The 27767-nt window shown below is 46.6% G+C and overlaps 2 protein-coding genes across 6 annotated transcripts in view; both read left to right on the forward strand.

Moving 5' to 3' along the window:
* The window catches only part of CRACR2B (calcium release activated channel regulator 2B), a 90342-nt gene extending 78811 nt beyond the window's left edge, over positions 1–11531 (forward strand). For 2 of the 4 annotated variants that reach the window (XM_073347165.1, XM_073347162.1), the window contains exon 11: positions 10659–11531. In XM_073347165.1, coding sequence (XP_073203266.1) covers positions 10659–11072 — 414 coding nt within the window. In that variant the 3' untranslated portion in view covers positions 11073–11531. The remainder of the gene's footprint in view (positions 1–10658) is intronic. The other 2 variants (XR_012159316.1, XM_073347163.1) reach the window with 2 other exon arrangements.
* A 4818-nt stretch (positions 11532–16349) lies between these two features.
* The window catches only part of CD151 (CD151 molecule (Raph blood group)), a 57043-nt gene continuing 45625 nt past the window's right edge, over positions 16350–27767 (forward strand). Inside the window, exon 1 of one of the 2 annotated variants that reach the window (XM_073347166.1) lies at positions 16350–16531. The gene's annotated coding sequence lies outside the window, so the exon portion shown is untranslated. The remainder of the gene's footprint in view (positions 16532–27767) is intronic. The other variant, XM_073347167.1, reaches the window with a different exon arrangement.

Below are 27767 nucleotides of genomic sequence, written 5' to 3' on the forward strand. Positions count from 1 at the left end.
ATGCACATTGTGGGGAAAGTGGTCGCTTTGGATGGGCTGTTACCAGCAGGAGAGTGAGTTTGTGTGTGTATGGGGGTGGGGGGTGGGGTGAGAAAACCTGGATTTGTGCTGGAAATGGCCCACCTTGATTATCATACACATTGTAAAGAGAGTGGTCACTTTGGATGGGCTATTACCAGCAGGAGAGTGAGTTTGTGTGTGTGGGGGGGGGGAGGGTGAGAAAACCTGGATTTGTGCTGGAAATGGCCCAACTTGATTATCATACACATTGTAAGGAGAGTGATCACTTTAGATAAGCTATTACCAGCAGGAGAGTGGGGTGGGAGGAGGTATTGTTTCATGGTCTCTGTGTATATAATGTCTTCTGCAGTTTCCACAGTATGCATCCGATGAAGTGAGCTGTAGCTCACGAAAGCTTATGCTCAAATAAATTGGTTAGTCTCTAAGGTGCCACAAGTACTCCTTTTCTTTAAGCCAAATCAGGGCAAGCTAGTCCACCCCACTTTGTAGGGCGACACAGAAGTTTTGAACTCACCCTTTGTCTTTTATGTTTCCATCTGAATTTTACTAGTGCATCCTGCCATGTTCTTAAAGTCACATCAGGGATACCAACAGAAATGCACTGAAATAAAAACAACAACTTTAGGAGGCCATTCCTCTTCCCCTAGGATACCCTGCTTAGCCAAAAATTTCATATTTATTCTGTTCCTTCAAAATCTTTTATTATTTTATTCCACATTGGAGGGTAATTTGCCTTTAAAAGCTTTTCATGTGTCACCACAGTAGTGTTTCCTAAATATTGTAAAGATTCCCTTTACACATTGAAATGTGTGCAGCTGACATACATTTGACCCTTCTGGGAATATTAAGTCCAAAAATTTCAGATGTATCATAGTTTATTTTGAAGCCTGATACCTGATCTTTGTTTTGTTTCCCCTCAACAACCTACTTCGATTTAGCTCTATGCAGTCAGACAGAATAATATTAAACAGGTAAACTGGGGTGTAGATGATATTCATAAACAATAATGCAGATGTCTCCCTCAATCTCTACAAGGCACATCCTGCCAGGCCCATGGTACACAATAAAGGGTGGATTGGCTGCCATTAAAAGTGTGTCACTGAGAAACCACAAGGCAGAACAGTGCTAAGGAAAATACTCTGGAAGAGGGGCAAAGGAGGGTCCTCCATTATGCTGTTATTATGGTGCCATTGGAAAGACTCCCACTGGCTTTGTTAGGCTTTGGATCAGGCTCTAATTTCTCAAAGGAAATCCAGCCTTGATTTGCCAAGAATGTAGCTCACTAATTCCGTATGAGAAAATGACTTTTCTTAGCCATCAGCCCCAGTGGCAACGTTAGATTTCCACTTTTTAATTAGCCTAATGAAGCTTTCATACTTGTTGTGTGCTCTGAAGGCTGTTTACAGCCTGTAGAGCTGTTGCTCAGAGAATCGAAGCTTGCCCTTGTGCTGCTAACACTCATTGTTTTGTGACCGTTCTTTGCTGCTGTTAAATAACACAAACTGATCGCACTTCAGGCCTATCCTTCTGTTTCCTCTCTTCCTGCCTTACCCTTCCCTTTCCTGGAGATGTGGGAACTGCCCATCCTGAGTTATTAGCAGCTCTGAAAAAAATCTTACCAAGCAGTAGAAGATCCTGGTCTTATGTCTTGGTTGTTGTGACATTTTAAAACTTAGTTGGTGTGTGTAATGAGTCTTTTCAGTTGTGAAACTTACTTATATAGTGAAACGTGCTATTAGCACACTTTGGGCCTGGACCTTGCTCTAGGGGATGGAGAGAAAGGGGGTTCTAGTCAGATAGCATTCATGTCTGATCTAATTTCTCAAATGTTTGTTTCAGAGGAGCAGCCGTGTTAGTCTGTATTCGCAAAAAGAACAGGAGGACGTGTGGCACCTTAGAGACTAACCAATTTATTTGAGCATGAGCTTTCGTGAGCTACAGCTGAATGCATCTGATGAAGTGAGCTGTAGCTCACGAAAGCTCATGCTCAAATAAATTGGTTAGTCTCTAAGGTGCCACAAGTCCTCCTTTTCTTTTTGCGAATGTTTGTGTGGTGGACTCTTCCCTTCCTCTTCCGGACTGCTCCGACCCATCTCCCCTCCCACTCCCATTCATAAGCCTGTAGCATCTCTGGAGTGACCATTGCAGTGGCTGATGTAGAAAAAGCAAGGTAAGGAAAGTGTTTTTTAGCTGCTTTTAGTACAAGGTAGCAGCTAGAAACAAGGCTGAACCCAGCACCATGTGACCAGTCTGTTCTCTGCAGATCACCAGCAAGTGTTTCTGTTTAGGGACCACACATCTAAGAGTGAAGCTCCAGCTGCAAGGGACCTTTCTGAACAAACTTAAAGGCTCCCTTACCAGGAGGCCAACCAAATCTCCCCTTCTATAAACTTTAAAAATAAATAAATGCCTCAGCCCTAATATTTGGTTGGCCTGATAGCTTCCTTGCTAATGGCCTGATCCCTCCCACGCCACGGCAATGACTCAGGCTTCTGTGGCGACTGCTGGTGATCAGAACTCCCCAGGAACGTCCTGGGTGGGGAATGCCTTCTGAGTCACCTACAACACAGCCGCAGAACAGGCTTTCCCTAGAAACATCTCTCTGCATTTGGATTCTGGAAGGAATGAGAACATTTATCACTAAGGAAATGGAAGCTGTGACTTGAGGGAGTAGCCAAACATCTAAGTCTGCTGGAAAAACAACGAGGAGTCCAGTGGCACCTTAAAGACTAACAGATTTATTTGGGCATAAGCTTTCGTGTGTAAAAAACCCCACTTCTTCAGATGCATGGAGTGAAAATTACAGATACAGGCATAAATATACTGGCACATGAAGAGAAGGGAGTTACCTTACAGGTGGAGAACCAGTGTTAACAAGGCCAACTCAGTCAGGGTGGATGTGGTCCACTCTGGGTACCTCCCTTCTCTTCATGTGCCAGTTTATTTATGCCTGTATCTGTAATTTTCACTCCAGGCATCTGAAGAAGTGGGTTTTTTACCCACAAAAGCTTATGCCCAAATAAATCTGTTAGTCTTTAAGGTGCCACCGGACTCATTGTTTTTGTGGATACAGACTAACACGGCTACCCCTCTTAGTCTGCTGGGTATTTTCCCCACCTCACTGCCAAGGGAATTCATGCTGTTTACTGAATACACTGGAACTTGGGTGCCGTGGCACTTTGATAGGCCAGGTGTCCCAGCTGATGCAGTGAGCCAGAGACTAGTGGTGCAGTGACCACTAGGGTAGCAGCTACTCTGTGCTCAGTAATAGCAGTCCTGGGGCCCTCTCTTCATCTTCAAAAAGCATCTAATAGCCTTAACTGCCTCCCCGATGACCTCCAACAAGGAAGGTCTCCTCCAATAGGCACCTGTAACCATGTAGTACCCCCTTGTGTGGCACTGTATAATGATCCATGGCCTCATACACAAAAACAGCCGTCAGGTTCATTAGCTGACCCACAAAGCTAAGTGGCTTTGTGAGTGGGGGGGGGGGGGAGGCTAGAAACCATGAGTACATAGTCAAAGCCCCTTACCTGAGCTGCAGGAGAAGCTCCCTTAGCTGTTGTCGGTAATGAGACTCGGAGATGCCTTTTTGATCAGCAGCTGGTACGTGATACAGTTACAGGCTGATCAAAACTTGAGGAACTCTTTTCTGTCTCATCCAGCACAGAGCATATATTGCAGTATATTGCAACTGCAGTGTGAGCCTGTGCCATGGGGCAGGATCTGAACCTGGGCCATTCGCATTCACTACCAGTGGAAAAGAGCACATCGCAGATTTGCTAGCAGATAATGAACTTACACCTCTTGTGCTCTTTGTACAGAATCAACAATGTAGAACAGAGCTGAACACAGACTGCATGTACAAAAACATGGGCTAACACATTTACTACTTACAATATAACATTGTTACGAGAGGGATCACCACCTGATGCTGTTACACAGGGTCTTACAAGTTCTTTTTCCTTTTGCGGAAGCAGCGTACGGGCTTGGTGGAAATGCTGCATTGTTGGTAGCTTGGTGAAGTCAGTTCTTTGGGAGAGCTGTTGCAAACAGCAGGGGCAATTTCTCACAGCCTTAATCTCTCTACTGATTCCAGTCAACTGGAAGAAGGGTGACAATACATGATATATTGAAACTATTTATACAACTGTATATTGGTTATTCCTCTAGCTGTGAGGGCCAGGATAGTTCTCCACTCCTAACTATAATAACCAGGATTTTCACTGGTATTGTAAATGAGCTATAACCAGCCAGAAATGTAACCATTGTCGCTATCCTGCACCTCAGCTGCTTGAGGGTTATAGCAGAGATCGAGCCCAAGTTCTCCTGATCGCCCCACATAAAACAAGACCCTACCGCTAGAGTTAAGAGAAGCTCCATTACCTGTAACCAATATCAAGCTTCTAACACTCAGACGAGTGGTTCCATTTCCATCCAGTAAATAGCAGTGGCGAACTAGTGTGTACATTACCAGGTGGAAGGGGTCAATGCCTAAGAGGCCGTAAACTTATCTGTCCCATACTATGTGTAGGTACATAGAGCCCTCAAGCTCTGTTGAGGCCTCTAGTGTAATACTAAATAATAAGAGGCGGGTTAGTGACAAATTTAGTTTGGGGAACATTTTCAAAGAGAGCGTCCTTTTTCTTAGGTGTAGAAGAGAATGTTAGGTACGAGAGCGGTGGGCTCGGTGCTGGAGACGGTCTCAAAGGCTCCCGACAATGCCAGCCCTTTGAGTCTGGGCTCATCTTGTTTCCAGGTGAAGTGAGAAAACCCCATATCGTTAGACTGGAGAGTTTAGTTTGCCTCTGACTCTCATGTGGCTCTTGCTGTATTTCAGCTAGAATCCCAAGCAGCTAAAGTATGGGGGGAGAAGGAAAACATAGACGTACCTCAGCCCAGTGCTATTTCCCAGAGATTTACCAGCTGTATTTTGCCCTCATGTTGTGGTCCCTAGAGGGGAGATGTGTTGTATAGAAGGCTAATGCCATGCAGCTGGGCTATGACAGCCTGGTGTATAAGGGGGTGAACACACAATCCTGCCATTACAAGCAAACTGCACTTTTCCAGCTGCCAGTGAGGGACCGAGCAACTCAACGGCCTCTCCCTGAAGCACAAAAGCAGACAGTGGGGGGGGGGGGGGGGAGGGAGGAGAAAACCTGGATTTGTGCTGGAAATGGCCCACCTTGATTATCATACACATTGTAAGGAGAGTGATCACTTTACATAAGCTATTACCAGCAGGAGAGTGGGGGAGGGGAGAGAAAACCTTTTGTAGTGATAAACACCCATTTTTTCATGATTTGTGTGTGTAAAAACATCTTCTGTATTTTCCACAGTATGCATCTGATGAAGTGAGCTGTAGCTCACGAAAGCTTATGCTCAAATAAATTGGTTAGTCTCTAAGGTGCCACAAGTACTCCTTTTCTTTTTGCGAATACAGACTAACATGGCTGTTACTCTGAAACCTGACAGTGACAGAGGAACTTAGGGACCATACAGGCAAACCTCTACCCATATCAGTCCAAAGGCGCCCAGACCCTTAAAATTTGGCTGCCCTAGGTAATTGCCTGTGTGATAGAGAGCAGCCAAATTTTAAGGTTTGCCTGTATGCTATGCAGGTTACATCCTCTGGAATGGAAGCTGAGAAGTTTGCAACTGGTGGAGCGATACAACCAGGTGGCTTTGAAAACGCGTGGAGGGTTTGGCTCAGGACACTCATCTCTGAGGCAGTACAGGAATGTTGGGTCCCGCACATTCATCTTTAAAGGTTAGAAGTCATGGTTTAGATCATTAAGAGGGGCAGACCCTATTGTGGTGTTAACAGAGCAAGACCCCCAGAAGTGTGGAGCAATTTATTGCTTCATGCATGGCACGTGGTTGCGTGTCACCCTTGGGTCTAGTTTTAATAATATTTTAAAAATCCCATGCATTCTTTTGACAGGAATTAAGACATGTTTTTCATAGTGCCCTGGCCAAATTCCAGCTTGGTTATTTACATTGTGTACCACACAGAAATTCCGTCTGTTATTCAAATGGAGACGTTATTACTCACTTCCATTTCTAGTGCAGGAAATGTGTTAATGGGTCTTTATCACATCCTAGCATTCAACACAGCCAGGCAACATTGTCATGTCAGACATTGTGAGGTGGCACTGGGGCTGTATGAGGCTGCATAGGTGGTGTAAGTACCAGGGAGTGTTTCACACTGTGTATGCAAATACAGCTGGTTGGAAAATGGATTCTTTCTCTGCAGAATTTCAACTTTTGTGGTGGGGGGGAAACAACAAAAAAACCCACCCCATACCTGTTGAAAACTGTAACCTTTTTTGTTTTTTTGCTGAAATTCTAAAATTTGGAGGGAAATAGACACTTTACACAAAATCTCTAGTTTCACCCAAAACCCAGATTTTCATCAAAGACATTTCAATGGAAGATTTTCTACCAGCCCAATTTGCAATCTGTTACTGGAAGCTGCAGCACAAACGAATGAAAAAGGGGATGACCCCAATTTTGAGTGACACAAATGGGGATCTCTGCCCAGAGCTGTTCCACCATCAAACTGACTGCATTTTCCTGGTAGGGGAGTGACCCATGCGCACAACCTATAAGGCATTTTAGGATCATAACACTAAAAACCCTTTCTCCTTCAGGCTGGGAAATATATGTTGTCTCTTCTAAGAGTGCAGTTATGTACACAAGTACAGGCAGAGAAGCATGAGGAGAAAATACAGTAGCTCCAATGAATAGACAAGGTCACACAAACTTTTGTACATTGGCAAGAAGAATTTAAGAGTGTTCGGCTTCTTCCAGTTTAATAACCTGATGATTAAAAAAAGAGGATTATCCTGACAGCGTCCGTTTGAGAAACCAAACCAGAGGTTAAGAAAAGGCCCCAGTTTTTAAATTTAAAACTAGAACTTTCCCATGAGACAAAGATCATCATCCCGAAGGTTTGGGAAATTTTGTTCTCTTCCATGGATAAAAATGATGCCGGAGAGATGCAGACTAAGCAACCCCATCTTGGGAGTTTGGGAAATGGTGGGGAGTAGAGGGCTGTATTTACTACACTAATGTGAAACAGTGCAGACACTGTCCCACGGGCCCTGATTCCCCAATGCCAGCACCTGACACAGTCACGTCCACCTGTGCAAAGCAGGTGTCACAGAGTATCACTCTGACATAGCAACATTCTACCTCCCTATCACACTCACTCTGCCCCGGGGGTACGTGGAGTGGAGACTCAGGCCCCAGATATACTGAGATTCAGTCCTCTCACTCTGAAGTCAAAATAATTATTTAGAGAGTGCGGTTAGGTGGATATAACTCTTAAAAAAATAACCCTGTCCAAAGCAGCTTAAATCTAAGCTCCCATTCCTGCAAATACCTGCATTCATCTGATTAGTCCCTCTGAAGTCAGTGGGACTAGACATGTGTGTAAAGTTATGCATATAGAATCATAGAAATGTAGGATTAAAAGGGACCTCAAGAGGTCACCTAGTCCAGCCCCTTGCTGAGGCAGGACCAAGTAAACCTAGACCATCCCTGACAGTTGTTTGTCTAATTTGTTCTCAAAAACCTCCAGGGACAAGAAGATCACAGCCTCCCTTGATAACCTGTTCCAGTACTTAACTGTCCGTATAGTTAGAAAGCCTTTCCTAATCTCAAACCTAAATCTCCTTTATTGCAGATTAAATTGACTACTTCTTGTCCTATCTTCATGGATATGCAGAACCATTGATCACCGTCCTCTTTGTAACAGTCCTTAACATATTTGAAGACTGTTGTCAGGTCCCCTCTCACTCTTCTTTTCTTAAGACTCACCATGGTCAATTATTTTTAACCTTTTCTCATAGGTCAGGTTTTCTAAACCTTTTATTATTTTTGTTGCTCTCTTCTGGACTCTCTTCAAAAAATCCACATCTTTCTCCAAGTGTGGCCCCCAAAACTTGATGCAATGCTGCACTGAGGCCTCAACTGTGCTGAGTAGAGCAGGACAATTACCTGCTATGTCTTAGATACAAAACTCCCATTAGCCTTCCTTTTCATGGCATCACATTGTTGGCTCATATTCAATTTGTGATCTACTGTAACCCCCAGATTCTTTTTGGAAGTACTACCACCCAGCCAGTTATTCCCCATTTTTCATTTGTGCATTTGGTTTGTTCTTTCTAGGTATAGTACTTTGCACTTGTCTTTATTGAATTTCATCTTGTTGATTTCAGAACAATTATCCAATTTGCCAGGGTCATTTTGAACTCTAATCCTGTCCTCCAAAGTTCTTGCAATGCCTCCCATCTTGGCGTTATCTGCATGTTTTATAAGCGTACTCTCCAACCCATTATCCAAGTCACTAGCAAACATATTGAATAGTACCACACCCAGGACAGACCCCTGCAAGACCCCACTCAATACAGTCTCACAGTTTTGACAGCAAACCACTGATAACTTCTTCTTTCCTAATCAGCAAATTGACCAGCTCAGTCTGGGATTTTTAATGTTTTCCTCTACTTACCATCTCCCTTTACCTCTCCTAGAGTTGTGGGGGATGAATGGATAGTCAGTAATCCAGGTGCTGGTTTTAGAAGTAAGTATTATGGAAGTGGTGCTAATGAGGCTCTTACTGGTGAGAAAGTTAAAAAGGACCAGCTGCAGGCTACTACTTGAAATATTTGTTGGCTCAGAAACAGGCTGCTAGGAGGAAATGGTGTGAAAACCTTAGAGGTGATATATTGGCTTATCCTTTTCTTTTGTATGAAGGAATTGTGCTCTCTGGGGAGAGGATTTCTGTCCTGGGGTAGTATGATGTTGGGAGGGATTTAATAAGTAACAGGAAAGATCTAAAGAAAAGGATGTGTAAGGGGGACAGCAACTGCTGTGGATTGCTATAATATTCTTTGTTGCCAAAGGGGGCAGGCAAAGCATTCTTCTCTAAACTTTGACTTGGGATATGGCTGTCTCTCTCTAGCATGAGTTTAGGCTGTTAGTGTAAGTCTCCTGGGTCAGACAGAACTTCACCTCGACACTAATGAACCAGTGTAAGTGTGGTATGCATAAAGGTGAGTCTGTATGGTGGCTGGAGAGATGGTACTAAGTGCTTGCTAACTGACCAGCTATCTTGCACTGAGTCTGCATTTCAGACTTATGCTCTTATGTTGAGTGCCTAAATAAGTGGCTTGGCTCTGTCTTTCTGTCTACCTTCAATTAATTCTCTTTGGACCCAGTGAGCTCTGTATAGGCAATGCCTCTAATAGCCTGTAATTCTCAGCTCTGCTTATGAGTGCTCGGAGTGAGGTGCTCAAATCCATACAAACCTGAAATTTTCACCTTGGTTCATACTGAGTATGCTCCCTGGCTTAACATAGGCCTTCACAGAGGTCCCCCCGCCAAACACAGAAATTGTTACCCATCTTTATCCTATAACTAGTTCCCCATGTACTAGGGGTCTCTCTGTCACTACAGCAGATGTCATATCAGCAAGGCCCTGGGGGCTTTCAAATTCCAAGGTGTAGGGTGAGACCATGGTTTTTAATATTCAGTCTCATGGTGCCCCCTCCAACAGGTGTTAAGCTGATTAGTGGCTCCTAATGTCTGCCTCTGGCAAAGTGAGAGCCCCAAATATAGGTCTGGAGCTCTGCTCCAAGGCAGTGTAAAGAGTGGCACCCCCAGGTGTCACAAATGAGCCTTGGTGTGGTTTCACCTTGCTCATTGCTGGGTGCAGCAGCTGAAACCCCTGAAGCATCTGTCCCCCTTCCATAGCAAAATTAGGCTACTGATAAAGAGAGACCACGGGGCAGGGGTACCTCTTCTCAGGCCATCTGCTGTAATGGAAAAGCCCCCCTTACCCCAGATGGGTCAGCAAAAAGCACTGGAAGGCCCAGTCTACAACTTTCCAAGAGCTGTGAGTCTGAAATAGCCTTAAATATGGCTTGTCTGGCTAGTATGGATCTGGGATGGGGAGGGATGTAGGCTCTTGGCTCACGGGAGAAGGAGAAAAACAGATAAAATCTACAGGAAGAGCCTAACCCCTCAGCTTTCTGAGCAGACTCTTCCACCGCTGTGGCTTTGTTGTCCCTGCTGATAGCCTGTTTGCTCAGCCACATGGGAAACTGTCCCCAGCAAAGGGGAAGGCCTTCAAAGTATGAACGTCACAACCTAGCTGGGCTCCTCTACAGGAGAGTGGTGCCGTAGGTGTTCAGAGAAGCTGTGAAAAAGAAGGGTGGGGGCAGATTAAACTAGTTCTCCTCTGCAAAGGGCACAGACCAGAGGAGCAATATCTGTTCCTTCACATACTGGACCAATAGCTGGCACCCAGCCTTGGACACCAAAACTTCTCTAATGCAAGCTACTGCCCAGGACGCTTACCCTTTAACTTCCTGTGCTATTGACCTAGGCTCTCATTTATTGCACAGGCTACAACGAGTTGTGACCAACATGGTGTACAACATTTTTCCAGCTTCCAAGGTATAGAGCAATCGTAACTGTGCTGCTACATTGTCCTTAGCTACCCCTTTCACCGTGTTTAGAGTGTTGGAATGCTGGTTTGTTCCTACTGGGGCTTCTATCTAGCTTAACACACGTGCTCGCAAGTCTCCTGGCAAGGGCAGCTGTGGGTGACTGTTCCCTCTTTCTTGTAGCCTCGTGACAGAATGTCTGGACGCGGCAAGAGGAAGGCAAAGCCCTGGTCTTCAAGATCCCAGTCAAAGAGGGCTGGCTTGCAATTCCCTGTGAGCCGTGTCCATCGGTACCTGAAGAAGGGGCACTATGCCGTGAGAATAAGCCCCAGTGCTGCAGTCTACCTGGCCTCTGTGCTACAGTACCTGAGTGCCGAAGTGCTGGAAGCAGCAGGGTACGTGACCCAGGCAAAGGGCTACCACCGCATCATGCCAAGGCACATCCTGCTGGGCATTAAGTGTGACGACGAACTGCATAAACTCTTCAACCAGGTGACTATTCCACAAGGAGGTGTCCCGCCCAGAATTGAGAAGCCGCTTCTGATCAAGAAACCCAACAAAAAGTCTGCAAGTAGAAAGAGAGCTTCCCCTTGCTAGCTCCCCTCCAGCTGCAGCTGAGCCTTGCAATGAGGGGTGAGGTCTGGCTCACCGAGACTGGGTTCTGTGCTACAGGCTTCACTTGGTGCAATTGGTTTGTGTATTGCTGCTAAAGAATATTTATTCAGACTGGTGATTTGTATATGCTTTTTGGTGTATGAAATACAGGTTTATTACACTATCTGGCTCTTGTGATTCCTATTTATGCAGTAGATTGTAATAAGGAATCCAGCTCTGGTTTGTATGATTTAGAGAAAAATGGTCTTCTGCACTGGTCTAGTGTCTTAGCCACAGGAGACGTGGTTTTAGTCCTGATTCTGATACAGGCAGAGCAGTCCCTTGGGTATGGCAAATTGGGGTGACTGCTCTGGGCCCCCTGTTTTGGGGGGGGGCCCATGGGCCACCAGTGTGATTGCCCAGCACTGGGCGTGCTTGGTCCCAGAAGTGACAAATTATCATTTCTGCCCTGGATCCCACACCTCCCTAGGTATGGCCTGGATACCGGCTTCATTGTGTTATCTTGAACGAGTCATTTAGGCCCAGATCCTCAAAGGCATTTAGGCGCCTCCCTCCCTTGAGGATCTGGGCCTTAGTTCCTCCCCATAAAGTAGGGATAATTCTTCTTCTTTTTTTTTTTGTCTACTTAGATAAGTGTCTTGTACAATGGGGCCCTAATCTCAATTGCTCCCATAATACAACCACTAATAGGATTTGGAGGAAGGGAGGCCCTTGCAGAAAACTTCCCTTCCACAATCCTACAGCAGGGGAGCAGTGAGAAGGGCAGTCCTGATGCAAGGCAGGCAGAGAACAGAAATGCCTTATGTGAGAGGCGTCGTGGTGGTCTTACCCCCGCAACTAATGACATCAGTGTGCTACCCCAAACCTAGGGGAGAATGTTCAACTGGCCCAGAACTAGGCACAACTCCTATGTCCCCAGTGTCGAGACTGAACCATGTGGTTACTGCCTTAAGGGAGTCTGGTGTGAGATTAGGTTGTCTCCTCACTGCCTTGTCCTAAGCTTGTACAGAGGGTGTATTATCACTACCTGTTCAGTCTGCTGTATTCAAGTATCACGGCTACCTCCAAAGCGGACTGGATCTGACCTTACCCAAGTACTGAAATATCTGTGTGCTCCTCTTTCCAGTTGGACCTAGTGTACCCATTTATTTATTCATTATTCCCCCACTCTTCCCTTCTCCTTCAATTTCTTCATTTCATGCTCACTTCTGCTCTGGCCCTAGACTCTGACCTCCTCCCACAGTGCTCTCTGCTTTATTTCAACACTCTTTTCCCGCCCTCCTCCTCCTCCTCCTTCTCTCCCCCTTCCACCTAGTGCTGATCTGAAAGAAATAGAGGATGGTTCTTTTCTTCCTGTCACATACACAGTGATTCCAATAGGTTGGACAGGAAGGGGACTCTACCTGAATCAGGAAAGGAGGTGAACCTGGCTCCCCCAAGCCAGGGAGAGGACAAGGAACTCTTCCTCAGTTCCCTCCCCGCATCTAAGAGCAGTTCTCCCCCCTTACTTTGACAAGTGCGTGTACACTTAAAATCTGCCTCTTCCTTCCCAGTCATCACTTCTTCCTTACATTTTACTACCCCTTTGATATGTGCATGGAGAAGGCTCCCTCTTTTCTCTCCTGTAGACCACTAAGACCCTAATGTGCAAGGCTGCCACCCTCAGTCACTAAGGGCTGGTCTAGTGTCTGGCTGGCAGCCAGTTTTCCAAATAAATATCATCCCATGGAGATACTATATGTTGAAGAATGAATAGCAATGAAGCAAACCAACTGGATTTATTCTTTTACAAATCTAGGTAGGTCTTGATAAGATGACTTGGGCCATTGCCTTAGGTCAAGTGTAGTATGAATTTATTCCACTCCTTGTTGGGAGGAGGGATACCTCTATTCTGACTCAGAGGTGGAGATCCAGATAGGAGGTGCTCCTTGTATGGAGGCATGTCCTAATGCTGAGGCATTTAGGTTAAAGCTTATGGGAAATAATGGAGGGATGAGGCAATCTACTAGTCTGACAACTTCTAGGCTGCACTGTAGAAACCTCCTTCGTGAGTGTCTCTTAAACAAAAAGTATACCTGCGACTAGAGTCTCGAGAAGGGCACAACCTTTGGCTAGGCACTATTAATTTTGCTGATGTGATGCAAAGGGGGATGGTGCTGTAACTTGTATGTATGACAACAATGCCTTTACAGTATTGGCAACCCCAAGCATTCAAAAATCATGCTTTAGGGCCCCCCTCCCCCGCCCAAAATCATGCATGCCTTTTTAAAAACTAAAAGAAATCATGAAACTGTTTTGCTTGCTTGCTTTGTTCTTCTGGTTTTTAGCCTTTAGGGGGCACTTGAGTAACCTCTTCAATCTTTTCTATCTAACTGAGAGGGCTAGAAATCACTTGGTAAGGGAACTCCCATCTTTTCATGTGCTGTGTATTTATCCCCGCCTACTGTATGTTCCACTCCATGCATCTCATGAAGTGGGTGATAGCCCACAAAAGCTTATGCCTAAATAAATTTCTTAGCCTCTAAGGTGCCACAAGGACTCCTCATTGGTTTTGTGCTTTTTTTTTTTTTTTTTTTTTTTTTTTAATGAAAGGTGAGATTCTCTTGGAATCCCATGACTTTAGGAGCTGGGGTTTTAAGAAAAGCACCAAATAGCATAAGATACAGATACAATAAAATACAGGAAGTTGGCAGCCACAAGCCTAGGAAGGGAGAGAAGGGGTGCAATTGTAGCAGGACCCCCTACCCCTAAGAGCTGGGAGTTGGTGAAGATCCCTTGGAGAAGCAGAGCTACACTGAAGGATGGGGATAGCCAGCATTGGTGTGGGGGCTGCTGGGGTGTGAGGTTCCCCTCTCGTTTTATCTGGACCGATGATCTGCTAGGTCACTCCAATTTTTGATGCTGGGAGCCCGCCTTGCTCTGCTGTGAGAACCCCCATTCCTGGGCTGTTCACGCACAGTCTCTGGCATGTAAGCTGCTCCCAGCTACTTGCAAGTGAATGACACTAGCCAATATCTCCGGTCCCAGACACAACCCAAGGAACTTCTGTCTTGCAGTGTCTAGGTATGGATGCTGCAAGCTTATATAAGTTTGTCAGTTTAACAAAGAAACTGATATGTACCAGGCTTGGTCTACAAAAGGGAGCCTCCGACACACTTCAGACCAAAGGCGCTGCTTCAGGTAGAATAAACAAACAGATTTATTAACTATAAGGATAGATTTTAAGTGATTATAAGTCAAAGTGTAACAAGTCAGATTTGGTCAAATGAAATAAAAGCAAAAAGCATTCTAAGTTGCTCTTAACACTTTCAATGTCCTTAAAAACTTAGATGCTTCTAACCACAGGCTGGCTGGTTACTTTTCAGTCAGGCTCTCCCCTTTGATCAGCGTTTCAGTCCCTTGGTGGTGGTGTCTGTAGATGTAGGTGGGAGAGAGAGAGAGCATAGCAAAATCACTCCCTTTTATCGTGTCCTTTCTTTCCTCCTGGCTTTGCGCGCGTGCCATGCTGCCCCCCTCCCCCCCAGAGGCAGGTGAGCATTACCTGATTGCAGTCCCAAACTGACCAAAGGAAGAGGGTGATTCCCTCGAGGGTCTAACCGATTCTTTTGTTGCTGCCTAAGCCAGTGTCCATTGTTCCTGTGAGGCTGAGCTAGATTTGTCCCATCCATACCCTGACGAGGTGTGAACTGCCTCCCTGTTCTTGGAGACTTTTTGCATGGGCTTACTTTAAGCCAGGAGGATACATTTTCAGCCTCGTAACTATATACATGAAATTATAACCTTACTGTAACAGTTACTATAAAAACCATGCTCAGTGCATTATGAGCCTTCTGAAGACACCCAACATGACAAACTTTGCATTGGATACCACATAATCATTTTATAAAGATGAACATGGGGGTATAGGGTGTCCCCCTGAGGTACAGAGCATCACATGGGGTGAATAAGTCTTGGGGTGCAGAATTAACTGGAATCTTGAGACTTGGGGAGAAGTAAGGAGCCCTACAGGCACACAGGGAGGAGAACTGTGGGGTGAGTGGGTGTGCATATGTGTAAAAATTGTTACTCTATAAACTTTGGGAGAGTTGGCAATACTGTTCTTGCCAGGCCTATGGGGAAGGTCACTGGACAGACCCCAAACCACAATCTATCTCTTTAAAAACAATAAAAAACAACCCTCAATTTTGGGGGCCTGACTCATGACATTTGAGCTCCTGCAGCTGGCAATATTGCACACGGGAGTATATAGGTTATTAGGTTCTTACAGGGTTCAGAAACTTTTCTGAAGTGCTGAATGCTGACGGCTCCAATTGGGCACCCACAACTGCCGTCAACGTGTGTCCAAAATCACAGGCTAAGCATTTTCCTCCCACCTCTTCTTTATCTCCTCCTGCCCCTCCCTTCTCCAGCTGTTTGGACGGTTACATCTGATCCTCAAAGTGTTCTGGCCACTTAGGAATGTGGCAGAAAAGTGTGTACAGGTACACATGTGCACACACACACAACTCAGAACAAATGTTTTGTTGTACAGCTGACTTTTCTTGAGGCTGAAGTAGCTGGTAACTTTCAACGACCAGTTTGCCTTGGTCTTTTGAATAAAAAAATAAGTTAAAATTAAAACAGAAAGAGGGGGTGTGTCTTATTTGATTATTACCTGGTTAGGTTCACTCCCTCTGGGGCACCTGGCTTTGGCCACTATGGGAAGACAGGCTGCTGGGCTAGATGGACCTTTGGTCTGAGCCAGTAGGGCCTTTCTTATGTTCTTATTCGCTGACTCAGGATTCACTGTCTCTGTGGTGCTGAGTGCAGTGTTGTTGCAGCCATGTGAGTCTGATGAAGTGAGCTGTAGCTCATGAAAGCTTATGCTCAAATAAATTGGTTAGTCTCTAAGGTGCCACAAGTACTCCTTTTCTTTTTGCGAACACAGACTAACACGGCTGTTACTTTGAAACTAGGCTATTAGAGAGACAAGGTGGGTGAGGTTATAGCTTTTATTGGCCCAACTTCTGTTGGTGAGAGAGACAAGTTCTCAAGCTTACACCGAGCTGCTCTGCCTCCAGATCACAGTAGGCTGCACCCGATGAAGTGAGCTGTAGCTCACGAAAGCTTATGCTCAAATAAATTGGTTAGTCTCTAAGGTGCCACAAGTCCTCCTTTTCTTTTTGGGAATACAGACTAACAGGGCTGCTCCTCTGAAACTAGGCAGTTATAGTCCCTCTGCCCACTAGGGGTCTCCGGGAGAGAAGGATCAGAGTTTATTCAAACAGTTAAGCCTTGGAGCAGCTGCTGGCTGGAACTGCGGGGACTGGGAGGGGTCTGGAGCAGCGGCTGCGGAGCAGGGCTCGCGCTGCCGGGTCTCACTGCGGCGGCAGCTCTGCCGGAGGGAAGGTGGGACTCGCTCTCCTGCCCCAGGGGTTCGGGACTCGGCTCGCCGGGACCAGGTAAAGGGAGGCGCGCGGGGCTCTGCTCAGCCTCTTCGTCTGTCTGCAGGGGAGAAGCGCGCAATGGCCAAAGCAAGGAGCTGCTGGCGCGGGGACCGGCAGGGGGACGCGCACCTGAAACAGCAGCAACAAAGGAAGCCCTCTGCCCCCCTCGCCCCACCCCTTCCCTTCCCTTCCCAGGGCTAGCAGAGGAGGAGCGGAGCCTGGGTTTGCCGGGCTGAGTCAGCGACGGGCACATGAAAGCATGCCGGGGATTTCCCCCGAGCTGGGTATTGTTAGAGAGGGGGCCCGCGGTACAGCACGTTCCCGTGGGTGTCCCCTTGCAACCCAAGGCGCGTTTTGTTTCCACGGGGGTGGCTAAACTCTTCTTCCACCCCCAGCTCCTCGCCTTGCAAAGGGTCTCCAGCTTCTGAAAGGGCTGGTTGGGAAGGGCCGAGCTCTCCCTGCTGCAAGGCAGCTTTCACTGGCGCTTTAAACTGCAACAATCCCAAACTCGGCGAGGTACAAAAATGCCGTGGGTTGGGTGTTTGTTTTTTCTTTTCTTTTCACCACTGCGTGACTCAAGAGGTTGCTGGCTCAGACCGTGACTTCAGAGCGTCCCCCGCCAAGAGCGGCCTAAATCCCAACCCCCTGGGGCAATGCCCCGCTGTTCCCTGGAAGGCCACGAATTTCCATGCAGCCTAGGCGGTGCCTCGTGCGAAATCCAGACGTCTCCCTTTTCATTTCTCTAGAGCCATCGGAGGCATAGAGCAGTTTGGGGACTTGCCCCAGGGCGCACACGTTGTCGGTGATCTCCTGTGGCCAGCTCTAGGGCTTTAATCGCCAAACCCTTTTCCTCCCTACTGAGAGGCCAGTTTCCTGAGTTGTGGTTGCCTTTTTTAAAAACGCGACTTCCTCTATCGCCAGCAGATCCCTAGGGATCGCCTCGCCACAGGGCTTCTGTGTCCTCTCTTGACTTAGTTGCATAGAGCTTCTCTCTCTTCACTTCTGGCTTGTCTGAGGCTCCCCTTCTGGATAAATAAGATCTGGGCTTTAGGTTGAAATACTGGTGAAATCCGTGGGGTGGGGTGGGGAAGAGAGAACATATTTACCGGGAAATCCAATCAACTGTTCTGCTTGTTCTGCTTCTCTGTTCTCCCTGTCTCCCATTTTGAAACTGGCAGGTGCTGTGCTGGCTGGGTATTACTGTAGCTGCACCACCCTGTTCCTTGACATGCAGAGCCTTCCCCAGCAGGCTTTGCTTCATGGCATCGAGTGTAAAGGGTAGACAGCCTTCAGCATGTCTTGATCATAGAAGCCCTTGATCATGAATCCATCCCATTGCAGCAGCTTGTTGGTATTGAGGAGGAGTATATTTAACGGAGAAACCTCTGGATGCCCTATTAAAATCCCTGTAACTTATTCTCCTTCCCCCCCCCTTCTTGCTCTTGGGTTTCACAAGGTGCTAAAGATCAGCCCTTCCCATGGATCAAGGGTTTAATGAAAGGTTACAGAGGTGATGCATGGTGGCAGAAGTTTTGGTAAAGTTATGCCATACAAGACAACCATTTGGGACCCCATTTCAGAGTAGCAGCCGTGTTAGTCTGTATTCACAAAAAGAAAAGGAGTATTTGTGGCACCTTAGAGACTAACCAATTTATTTGAGCATGAGCTTTCGTGAGCTACAGCTCACTTCATCGGATGCAAAAGTGAGCTGTAGCTCACGAAAGCTTATGCTCAAATAAATTGGTTAGTCTCTAAGGTGCCACTAGTACTCCTTTTCTATTTGGGACCCCAGTTCAGAAAACTGACTTCTACAGTCTATGATGTTTTAACAGTGGCCTAGGTTCTGAGGGAGGCTTCTAGCGTGACAAATATCATCTAGTTAACATGCAGACCAAAAGTTCTCTCAATCGTTTAAATCAACATGAAGATAGAGCTGAAAGGTCTGCCCCGTCCCTGGACTTTGGCATCACTAAAACTGGTTGCTGCAGATGGAGGAGACTCAGAAAAGCCCTTTCTGAGTTAAAACCTCAGCCCCTGGGTATTAGTTTGCAGTGAAAGTAGGAGGACAACACCTTATAGCACCTAGCACATAGTTTGCCTTTAGGCTCTGTGGGTTACCATAGCCCTGCTGTCAGGGTGGATTTGATTTAGTGAGGGAGACTCGATTTAATCATGGATTTCTACATAAAAGTGAATTCTGGAATATGCTGCTCAAACAGTTTCACTTTTGTTTGTACTGCCTGTCCCTCCCTTCTCACATTTATCTCCAGACTTTTTCTCCTTGTCCAGATCTATTCTGCCCCCAACAACCTTCTGTTCATTGAACTTTTTGAAACTTTGCACTTTTAGAGAGAGGTAAGGGATTGACTCTGTGTACACAAATTTGCACAGGGACAATAGGGTTAAGGTCTGTTATTTCTCACCTCTATATATTATTTATTTAAAAACATTTTTGCTCTTAACAAGTATGTTATCTCTGGAGAGACAAATCCACAGTTTGAGAACTGCAAACTAAGCGTCTCTGATGGTATCTTCTAGACTGAGCCCCATTGGTCGATAGAAAGATTAACCTAAATAATCTGTACGGAAGCCCCTGGCACCCCATAAGATTGGGTCCGTAATCCATGAACTATTGGAACTCATTTACAAAACTTTTCTTAAACATGACATGAATATATTGTCTCATACTATAGAATTTATAATTCCTATTCCATATTATCTTTGAGCCATAATGTATCTTAATTAAAACTGTCTTTAGATTGCTTTTTGAGGAAAAAACCTTTTTATCCAAAAAATCCAATTTAAATAAAAAAAATCAGATTTTTTAAAATTTTTTTTAAATAATTAATTTTTATCCACCCTGGCTGCTGATAACCTGCCTCTTACCATAGGCTAGGGAAAGTGGAGTTCAGGGCAAAATGGGCGCAGCTTTTGTGTGCTGTGACTGATCTGCTGCTCTACTTGATCTAACAAACGTAATAAGGTTTCATACACTTTGATCACAGTGGTGCCTTTTTGACTTTAAGCTATGCTGACGTAGGCTATCAAATGTCACATCTTCTACTACTGTGTTTATACGTTGCTAGCCCAATGGGGCTGCGTTCTTGGGTGGCACTTTTATGCACTACTGTAAATCAACATGATTAACAAACCCAGTGCCTCCAGCAGGAAAGGGAATTGTACTTTTCTGTTACGGAAGTGAACGCTACTGAGCTCAGCAGATCCCTATGGTAACAGACTACCACACTGTGACCAGGAGAGCTAAGCTGTTTTTTGAGATCTGCAGCTTCTGACCCCTCTCATACCACTTCCTTTTCCCTCCATAGTTTCAATATTCTTCACTGCCTCACCTGAAATTGTTGTGTATTATTTGTATAAGCTTCTGAAACAGCTTCTGAGCATTCTCTAGCTGGCCACTTTACAGTGCCAGATCAATTAGTCCATGTCTCCCTGTGTTTGGTGTCTCAAAAGGCAAGAGAGAAGTCCAAAAGAGCCTATTAGTTCAGTCTCCCAGAGTCACCATGAGACTTTCCACTCCCACTGGTACAAAGGCCTTGCAGCCCTGCTGTAGTTTTGAGATAGGTTACTCCATGTAACAGCCCTCCCCACCTCATTCTCCTCTTCTCTAGGCTCTTCCTCTGAGCTCTTCTTACGGTTCTCAAACCGGTTCTGCATTCACTCATTCCTGCTCTGCTCAGTTCAGCTGCACCCCTCGTGCTCTCTAATTCCTACCCCATGCCCTCTTTGCCAGAATGGGTGGGCATCAAAGTCTCTCTTCCCCTAGGTGTTGTTTCTGCGGAGGCCAGGTGTGTTTCAGAAATGCTTGTTCTAATGGTTTCATCTCTGTGCAGCCAGTATAGAGGGAGCAGAGCACTGTTTAGGATGAACTCCCTAATAGCAAGATTGGCCTGATTGCACCCTGCTCTGGGGGTTGTGGGGGTTAAAGGAACCACCTTATGGGTATCCCGTACTGAGCATTTGTATGGCACTTGCCATCTTCAAAACACTTTGCAAACACTTAAGCCTGCTGACGCGCCTGCAAGATAAGGAAGTGTTGTTGCAATTTTATGGATAAGGAAAATGAGGCAGACAAATTAAGTAACTTGCCTAAAGTGGCTGCAAAGTCAGTGTTAGAACTAAGATGAGAACAACAAAATTCCTGGCTTCTAGAGCTGTGCTCAGAGAACATCTCTGAGACGACATTATCGTGTAAAATGTGTGGCAACAGCGCTCATGGTCACCAGCATCCTTGCAGTGCGGTGGCCGGAGGGGGGATATTGTATTGCTCTCATGAAACCAGTGGTTTTTTGGACTGTGGGTGTCTCACCTCCGTCAGGCTCTCTGGCAGGCCCAGATCTCCCTGCACTGTCTGCTCTTGCTGATCAAATGCAGTAACTGTGGTGATGACCTTTGCTAGCACAGACTCTCTCTCTCTCTCTCTCTCCCTTGCCTAGATGCAGCCTGGGCTGTTTCTCTGGGTGTTATTTCTCTTCCCCCGCCCCCATCTCACCAGGCTGGAAATGATTACAGAACCGGCCTTAGTGAAGGCACGCTCCCACTCAGCCTGGCGCTATGCTGACACACTGAACGTTGACAGGTTTCAGAGTAGCAGCCGGGTTATTTAACATTGCCTCTCCTGAAGTATAATAAGGTGCTTCCTGTCTAAATCCTGGCTCCACAAGGGACATTTCCAGTGTGGCCTTCCTAGGCTTAAGTGAGAGATTCTTTGGGAGGGGATGGAGAGAGGCTGCCACCTTTCTTTGTAGAGCAGAACAATGTTTCTGCCTTGGGTGGCTGATGCAGGGCTAATATGGCTCTCGAGGCAGATTGGATTATACGAAGCTAATAATAATTGTAGCTCGACTGCTGTAGCTGCTCACTCTGTGAGAATGTTACAGAGTCTGCAACTATGTATTTGCTCACCCTCAGAAAAGTCATCCCCTTTATGATGTCCCAAGCTAGGTGGCCAAAAATCAAGGTACCTAAAAATCTCTAATTAGTTCAGAAAATGTTGGCCCTTGCTTGCTGCAGGGAGCTACTTCCTTCTTCCTCTGGCTAAATATGCATGTGTTATGGTAAATGTGAGTGTTACTTTAAAACTCCCCTCAGTGAGAGTTTTTGGGGAAGGAAAACAGCTGGATATCTCTACCCTCCGTGCATCTTTTAGCAATATTAGCAGAAAACAAACTGTCCTGTCAGATCTCGCCATGCATCTCATTGTAGCTTCTTCACCTGGCTTCCAGCTGTGGTGCGGTCCCCACTGCCCTCACCCCTATCGCATGTTAGTTTCTAGCAGGTAGAGTCCAGTGCAGCACTTCCCATAGGTAACACACACAAGCTGAAGAAAGAGTGGGATCAGAAAGGAAAAGAGTGGCACTTACACGTCTCCCCTTTCTTGCTCCATGCCCTGCAAACCTCTGTCGGCATTTCTGCTATTCTCTCTTTGCTTTTGCTCCCCCATCTCCTACCCGCCCAATTACTTATGGGAGTCAAGAGCCTTCTACTCTCTACCTACTTCTAGTCTCCATGCCCAGTTATCTCCGGGGGAGGGGGCTGCTGCTGCAGCTGGGCCATGTGTCCCAGACAAGTTAGATTAGAGGACTGGTGTCAGCCAGAATGAATCAGGGTGCTCCACCAATAAGTCAGGCCCCTCCCTATCATAACAGTCCCAATGGGCTCCCACCAAGACCAGGAAAGTAAGTTAGTCTTGATAGTTTCAAAACTTCAGGAACCTGAGGGTTGATCTCCCTCCATCTCTTGCATTCCCTGACACCCCCTCCTCCGCCCCTCCTCCGTGTCCTCTCAGCTGTTGGGACCCACCGTACACCTCTTAATCTCTTACACCCCATGTGTTCCTTTCCCTGCCGCACCTTCTGACTGCAACCAAGCCTAATAAACGAAGCCAGTCCTACTTTGCAACATGGCCATGCTTTCCCTTCCTCCCGCGTACGTCCTTTCTGGGAGCCTGGTGACTGTGTGTGCATAGCCATCCTGGATGGGGGTTTGCAAACTTCTCTATCTGGGGAAATGCCCCCCTCCCCCCTGCCATCATGGTGCCCTGAGTTGGGGTTCACTCACATGGAGGGTGGGACGAGGCCTGGAGGGGATGGGGAACTGCAGACTGAGAATGAGGTTCCTTGGCAATAGAGCAGGTAGAGTCTTAGGTCTTCCTTCCCTGTGACTTGAAGGGAGTTCACACCCAGCCCCTGTTTAGAAGCGTCAGAGCTCTGTTAAGAGTAAGTGACAGTATGTTCTCGTTTCCTGCTCCATCCCGGTGCCTAAGTCTTTACCAGTAACCTGCTCGTACCAGCATGTTGGATTGTTCTGTTCATGATCTCAGCAGCTTGACATGCAGAGGAAGCTACTTCAGTCAGTCACATTAACCCCGTGCCCTGGCTACTGTGTAATAAACTACTGCACAGCAAAGGAAAGACAGCAGGACTATGATTATTAAAGTATTGCACTTTTTGCAAGAGTCATGGCCTTCACTTTGGTGTCACAGCCACATTGCGCCATCCTCATTTCCACCCTAAATTCCCCTTGCAGGTCTAGGTGATGGGATTCTTCACTTTCTGCTGTAAACTGTTGTGGGATGTTGCTGCTTGGTTCTACTCTAGCAATGGTTACATTTCAGCAGTTGGTAAAATAATCCTTGTGGGTGACTGAAAGTGCTTTTGGGTCTTGGAGGCATATAATAAAATGTAGCTGTCATCTTCTGCTTCAGGACACACGCCAGCCACTATCTACATGAGCTAAGGTTATTCCATTCTTGCATCTTTCTTGGATGCAGCTGGTCCTGTCCAGCATAGGCTCCAACTCCGGGGGTTCTCTGGGACTGGAGCACCCATGGGGGAGAAAAATAGTGGGTGAGCAGGGGTCGGAAAGGGCGGGGCCGTGGGGCTGGGGCCTTGGGGTGAAGCATCCCCGGGAAAAGTAAAAAGTCAGCACCTATGCTGTCCAGTATGGGAGACAGGATACTGGACAGGATGGGCCATCAATCTGATCCAGCAGGGCAATTCTGGTATAGGATAGTACGTACTATGGAGGCTAATAAGAAAGTTGCCCCTTTTGCCCAGTGGAGTTGGGTCACCCACCTATACCACTGTCAGCTGTGTGTTGCACCTTGGCCACTGGGAAAAAACGGAATGAGACATACAGTAAGTGCAGCACCAGAGCGGGTGTTAGCCAGACCTGTGGGTTGATCTTGGCAACAGTATCTATGATCTGCAGGAACAAACAGAGCTGAAAGCTGGGAACAAAGTAGCTGCTTGGCATTAGATGCTGGGTTTTTTGTTTTGTTTTGTTTTTTTTTAATCTGGTGCTGGAGCCTAATATTAAACATGCAAAGTCTGCTTTTGTTTTCTCTTTTCTCCCCCTCCCCCCCACCCCAGATGCGTAAGATATTCAGTGCACTTTTCTCATGTCCCCCAAGGGGGCTGAGTGTGCAGAGCGCGTGTACTCAAGGGAGGAAGGGCACTGAAAAAGATGTTGGCCTGTGTGCGTCCATTCATTCACTGATGCTGCTCCTGGAGGGGCAGCGTGAAAGGCTCCTGTTCTCAATAAAGATGTAGGTGTCAGTGTATGCTGTTGAAATTACAACTGCGGCGCCCCCCTCCTGGGTGAGTCTTTGCAGGGGCAGAGTGGGCATGGAAGAAGAGAAGAACTTCGCGAGACGTTGTCACTAATGTATTCGAAATCTGAGTCTGAGAAATGAGCACAGTGAATGCGGCTTATGTCAGCCAGCTCTGTTACAGGCCTCTGCTACATCACGGTGCCACATTCCTTGTCTGTATCTGAAGCCGGGTTTGGGTTGTGTTGAATGATACTGAGCCATGGAAAGCTGGGGCAGGGTTGGGTCCTGTGTGAGTTGAGGACCGTTCTCCCTGGCAGAAGGTCAGCGCCATTAACAGACCAATCAGCATCTTCTCTGAAAATAATTAGCTGCTGTAAAAGGTTTTTAATAAAAGTGGGAGTCTGTAAGCTGCGGAGACTCTTGTAAATGTAATGACTTAAGCTGCTGTGAGATGCAATCAGAACCTTTTCCTGGGCCTCTTTGCTCCTCAGTTACCAAAGCATTATCCTGCACTAAATCCCCTTCAGTGTACAACGTGTATACCTGCAGAAGGGGATGTGGTTAGATGTTTGGCTGCATGTGTGTCTGTTCTCTGTGTGCTGTCACAGCTCTGCGCAGCGAACTGCCTAATGACCACAAGATCCATTAAGGTACGAAGGCATCCAACCAGGTTTTTTGCCAACAAAGCATGTTCCTAGCTCCCCGGATCAATGTCTACCGTTACACTAGCCCATGTATGCCCGTGACAATGGACACAGCTCAGTCAGTGGCGGTTCTTCCCACTGCCCCCTCAGGAGGCGAAAGACGCTCCCTCTGAGATACATCTTTATACACCAATACAAACAAATTACGTATTGCCCCATACGTATCAGGGTGCCACCCTCTGACCTTTTAGGTTGCCACCCATTACCTTGTACCTGTAGATTTGATCAAAACATCTCTATCCATCATGCTGTCATCCTGACCTTATCCTTAAGATGGGTCAGCGTGTTCCTGTTATCTTTGGGGAATGTGTTTGGTATTGAGGTGTTCTGGTGCCACCTTTCTAGAATGTGGTTGCGTATATATTCTTGTGCCTAGCACTACTTAGGAATGTGTGTTTCTGCAATAGCAGCCCTGTGCTTGCCAAATTCTGTGAGCTGGGCCTGCCTCTTGTTCACAACTTAACTTTGCTTTATATCAGCAAAGTTTTCACTACTTTAGCTCAGGCCTCTGATACGTGTTTCAGGGCCTCTTCTTATTATAGGGGGGCTGAATTGATGATGGGATCTAGAGTCTTTAGGCCATTGGTTCAGATCCAGTCCAGGTGGCATTATTGGCACTCTCAGCAAATTAGCAGAGAGGCTGAGCTCCCTTCTCAGAGCTAGGGGTGATCTCTCCTGCTTATCACACTACTGGGGGCAGAGGGTATCAGTCTGATACTACTGCTTATATTGTATGTGTTAGTCTGGGACTCGGGAAATCTGGGTTCAATTTCTATCTCTGCCACAGACTTCTTGTGTCACCTTGGGTGAATCACTTAACCGCTCTGTGCCTCAGTTCTCTGTCTGGAAAACGAGGATAATAATACATTCTGTCTTGTCTATTCGTACTGAAAGCTCTCCAGGGCAGGGACTGTCTCTTACTCTGTGTACAGACAGCACCCAGCACAATGGCACAGTGAGCTCAGATACCATATACAAATGATAATAGACTACTGATGTCAGTTTAGCACATTTAACCCACACAGAATGCAGTGAAAATTTGGGACAGGAGGAACTGAAGGCAGGAATTTCTGGTGACTTTTTAAAATTGTGTGTGTGTTGTGGATCTTTTTTTTTTTTTAAGTGGCTGATTAGTAACCCCTAAATTCTAAAAGCAGATGTTGCCTTTGGTGTGTGCCGAGCTGTGTTTCAAAGGTGCTTTTGTCTCCAATGAAGGTAATGCAAGAGTGGAAGAAATATAGTGGAAGAAAGACTTCAGCAGAATCTCCATGCTGGGTAGGCCCAAGCTATGCAAACAAAATCATGCCAGGATTTTGGACATGCTGTCCAGCCAGCAGCATAGTTTAGGTGCCAGGAGCAGTGGGAGTGAGTCATGGGTTGTGAATCTCTCTTGGTATCTTGCATTGGCCTCTGTGGAATCCGTAAGGGAAGAATTAACATCCATTTCCCCTGACAACAGTGCCTTGCCCCATGTTTAATTGTTTACTTTCTTGCTTGCGGGCTGCACCCTGAACTCCCCCAGATGCCAAGGGGAGCTGTGCATGCAGTCACAGAGCAGCGTCTGGGGCTCTTAGTGTGTGCAAATGCTTGTGTTCTTAGTGCCATCGCTGAAGGAGGTGCTTTAGATAGAACTGATAACACAGTGGATTGAGGTGCCACAAACATTCTGAGCCGTGTTGTCTTTAAAAAAAACCAAGACCCTGTTTGGATTCCTACCCTGTTTGGATCCCCACCCTCTTCCCCCTGTTTGGTTCTCTGTCTTCTGATTAGGTAACTGCATAACAACAGGAAAACATTTGCCTTTGTGTTTGCAGACTTCTCTGCAGTGGCAGTAAATCAAGCCCTGGAGTGGGAAGGGATGACTTCAAAGGTGTATTGAAATGCAGCCTAGTAAGAGGCGGAGCTGCCCTCTAGACTGAAGCTGTATTTTGGGTTCTGTAGCCCCACTGACACCAGTCACCTTGTAATCCCAGGAAGCCCACACCGTGATATGCAAGGGAGTTTAGGAACCTCTCCTCCTTCAGGGGGCACATCAGTTTGAGTCCTCTCCCACACTTGGCCTTGCCTACACTGGGGATTTGCCAACCACTGAGGCAACTGCACCAGTGCAACCCCCCCAGCTTCCCATGTCTACTGTAGGGGTATCAGCTGCTCAGATGGCTGAAGTCAGGGCAAATCCACACTGTAGACAAGGCCTTTCTCTGTGTTTGGGGAGGAGAAACCATTTGACTGCTTTCCCTTGAGTCTGTGGCTGCTGTGTGAGCCCAGAGGTTGGGTATCAGTACTGTAGGAAACCTGCTGCTGTAGTGGCTGGAGAAGGGTGCAGGTCTCCCTGTGCCTGGTCCTCAGATGCAAGCTCTGGGATGTGTAGCAAACACTACCCGTCTTCACCATCCACTCTTGAGGGATTGTTCGCACCGGGAGTTACACTAGTGTAACTCTTTCAGTGTAACTATACTGGTAAAATTCTACCTGTATAACGGGTGACACTGTCCAGTATAGACAAGCCCTGAGAGTGTTAAATATCTCTGGCCAATGGGAGGGGAGCCAGCACACAGCCCAAGGCCATTAATATCGCAGCAAGGTTGTATTTCAGCCCCCACCCCCCTTGGGCCAGCCTGTACTTGTGTTCCTTGTAGCTCCCTGTTCAGATTCTTTCCTTCTCTGTGTTTGTGCTGCGATAATTAGAGTCCAGGTTGATTGTATGGGGCCTTCTAGCGAGATGCTGTTTTGTAACTCGTGTGAGGCTGATGTGAGGAGTTTGTTCAGTTGCACTCGTACGGCCCTGATCTTGCTGCCTTTGCAGTCAGTAGCAACCTACCCGTCAACTCATTTCAACAGGAATGGAATTAGAGCCTAGTGAGGTCGTCATGGCTACTTTCAGCATGACGTTTAGATTTAAGCCAACCTTTGCAGACATGACTAGTGGCTTGGGGTTGTTGTTTTTTTTGTTTGTTTTTTATGAGCCTCATTT

Source organism: Lepidochelys kempii, chromosome 6, assembly GCF_965140265.1.
Source record: "Lepidochelys kempii isolate rLepKem1 chromosome 6, rLepKem1.hap2, whole genome shotgun sequence".
Taxonomy (NCBI): Eukaryota; Metazoa; Chordata; order Testudines; family Cheloniidae; genus Lepidochelys; species Lepidochelys kempii.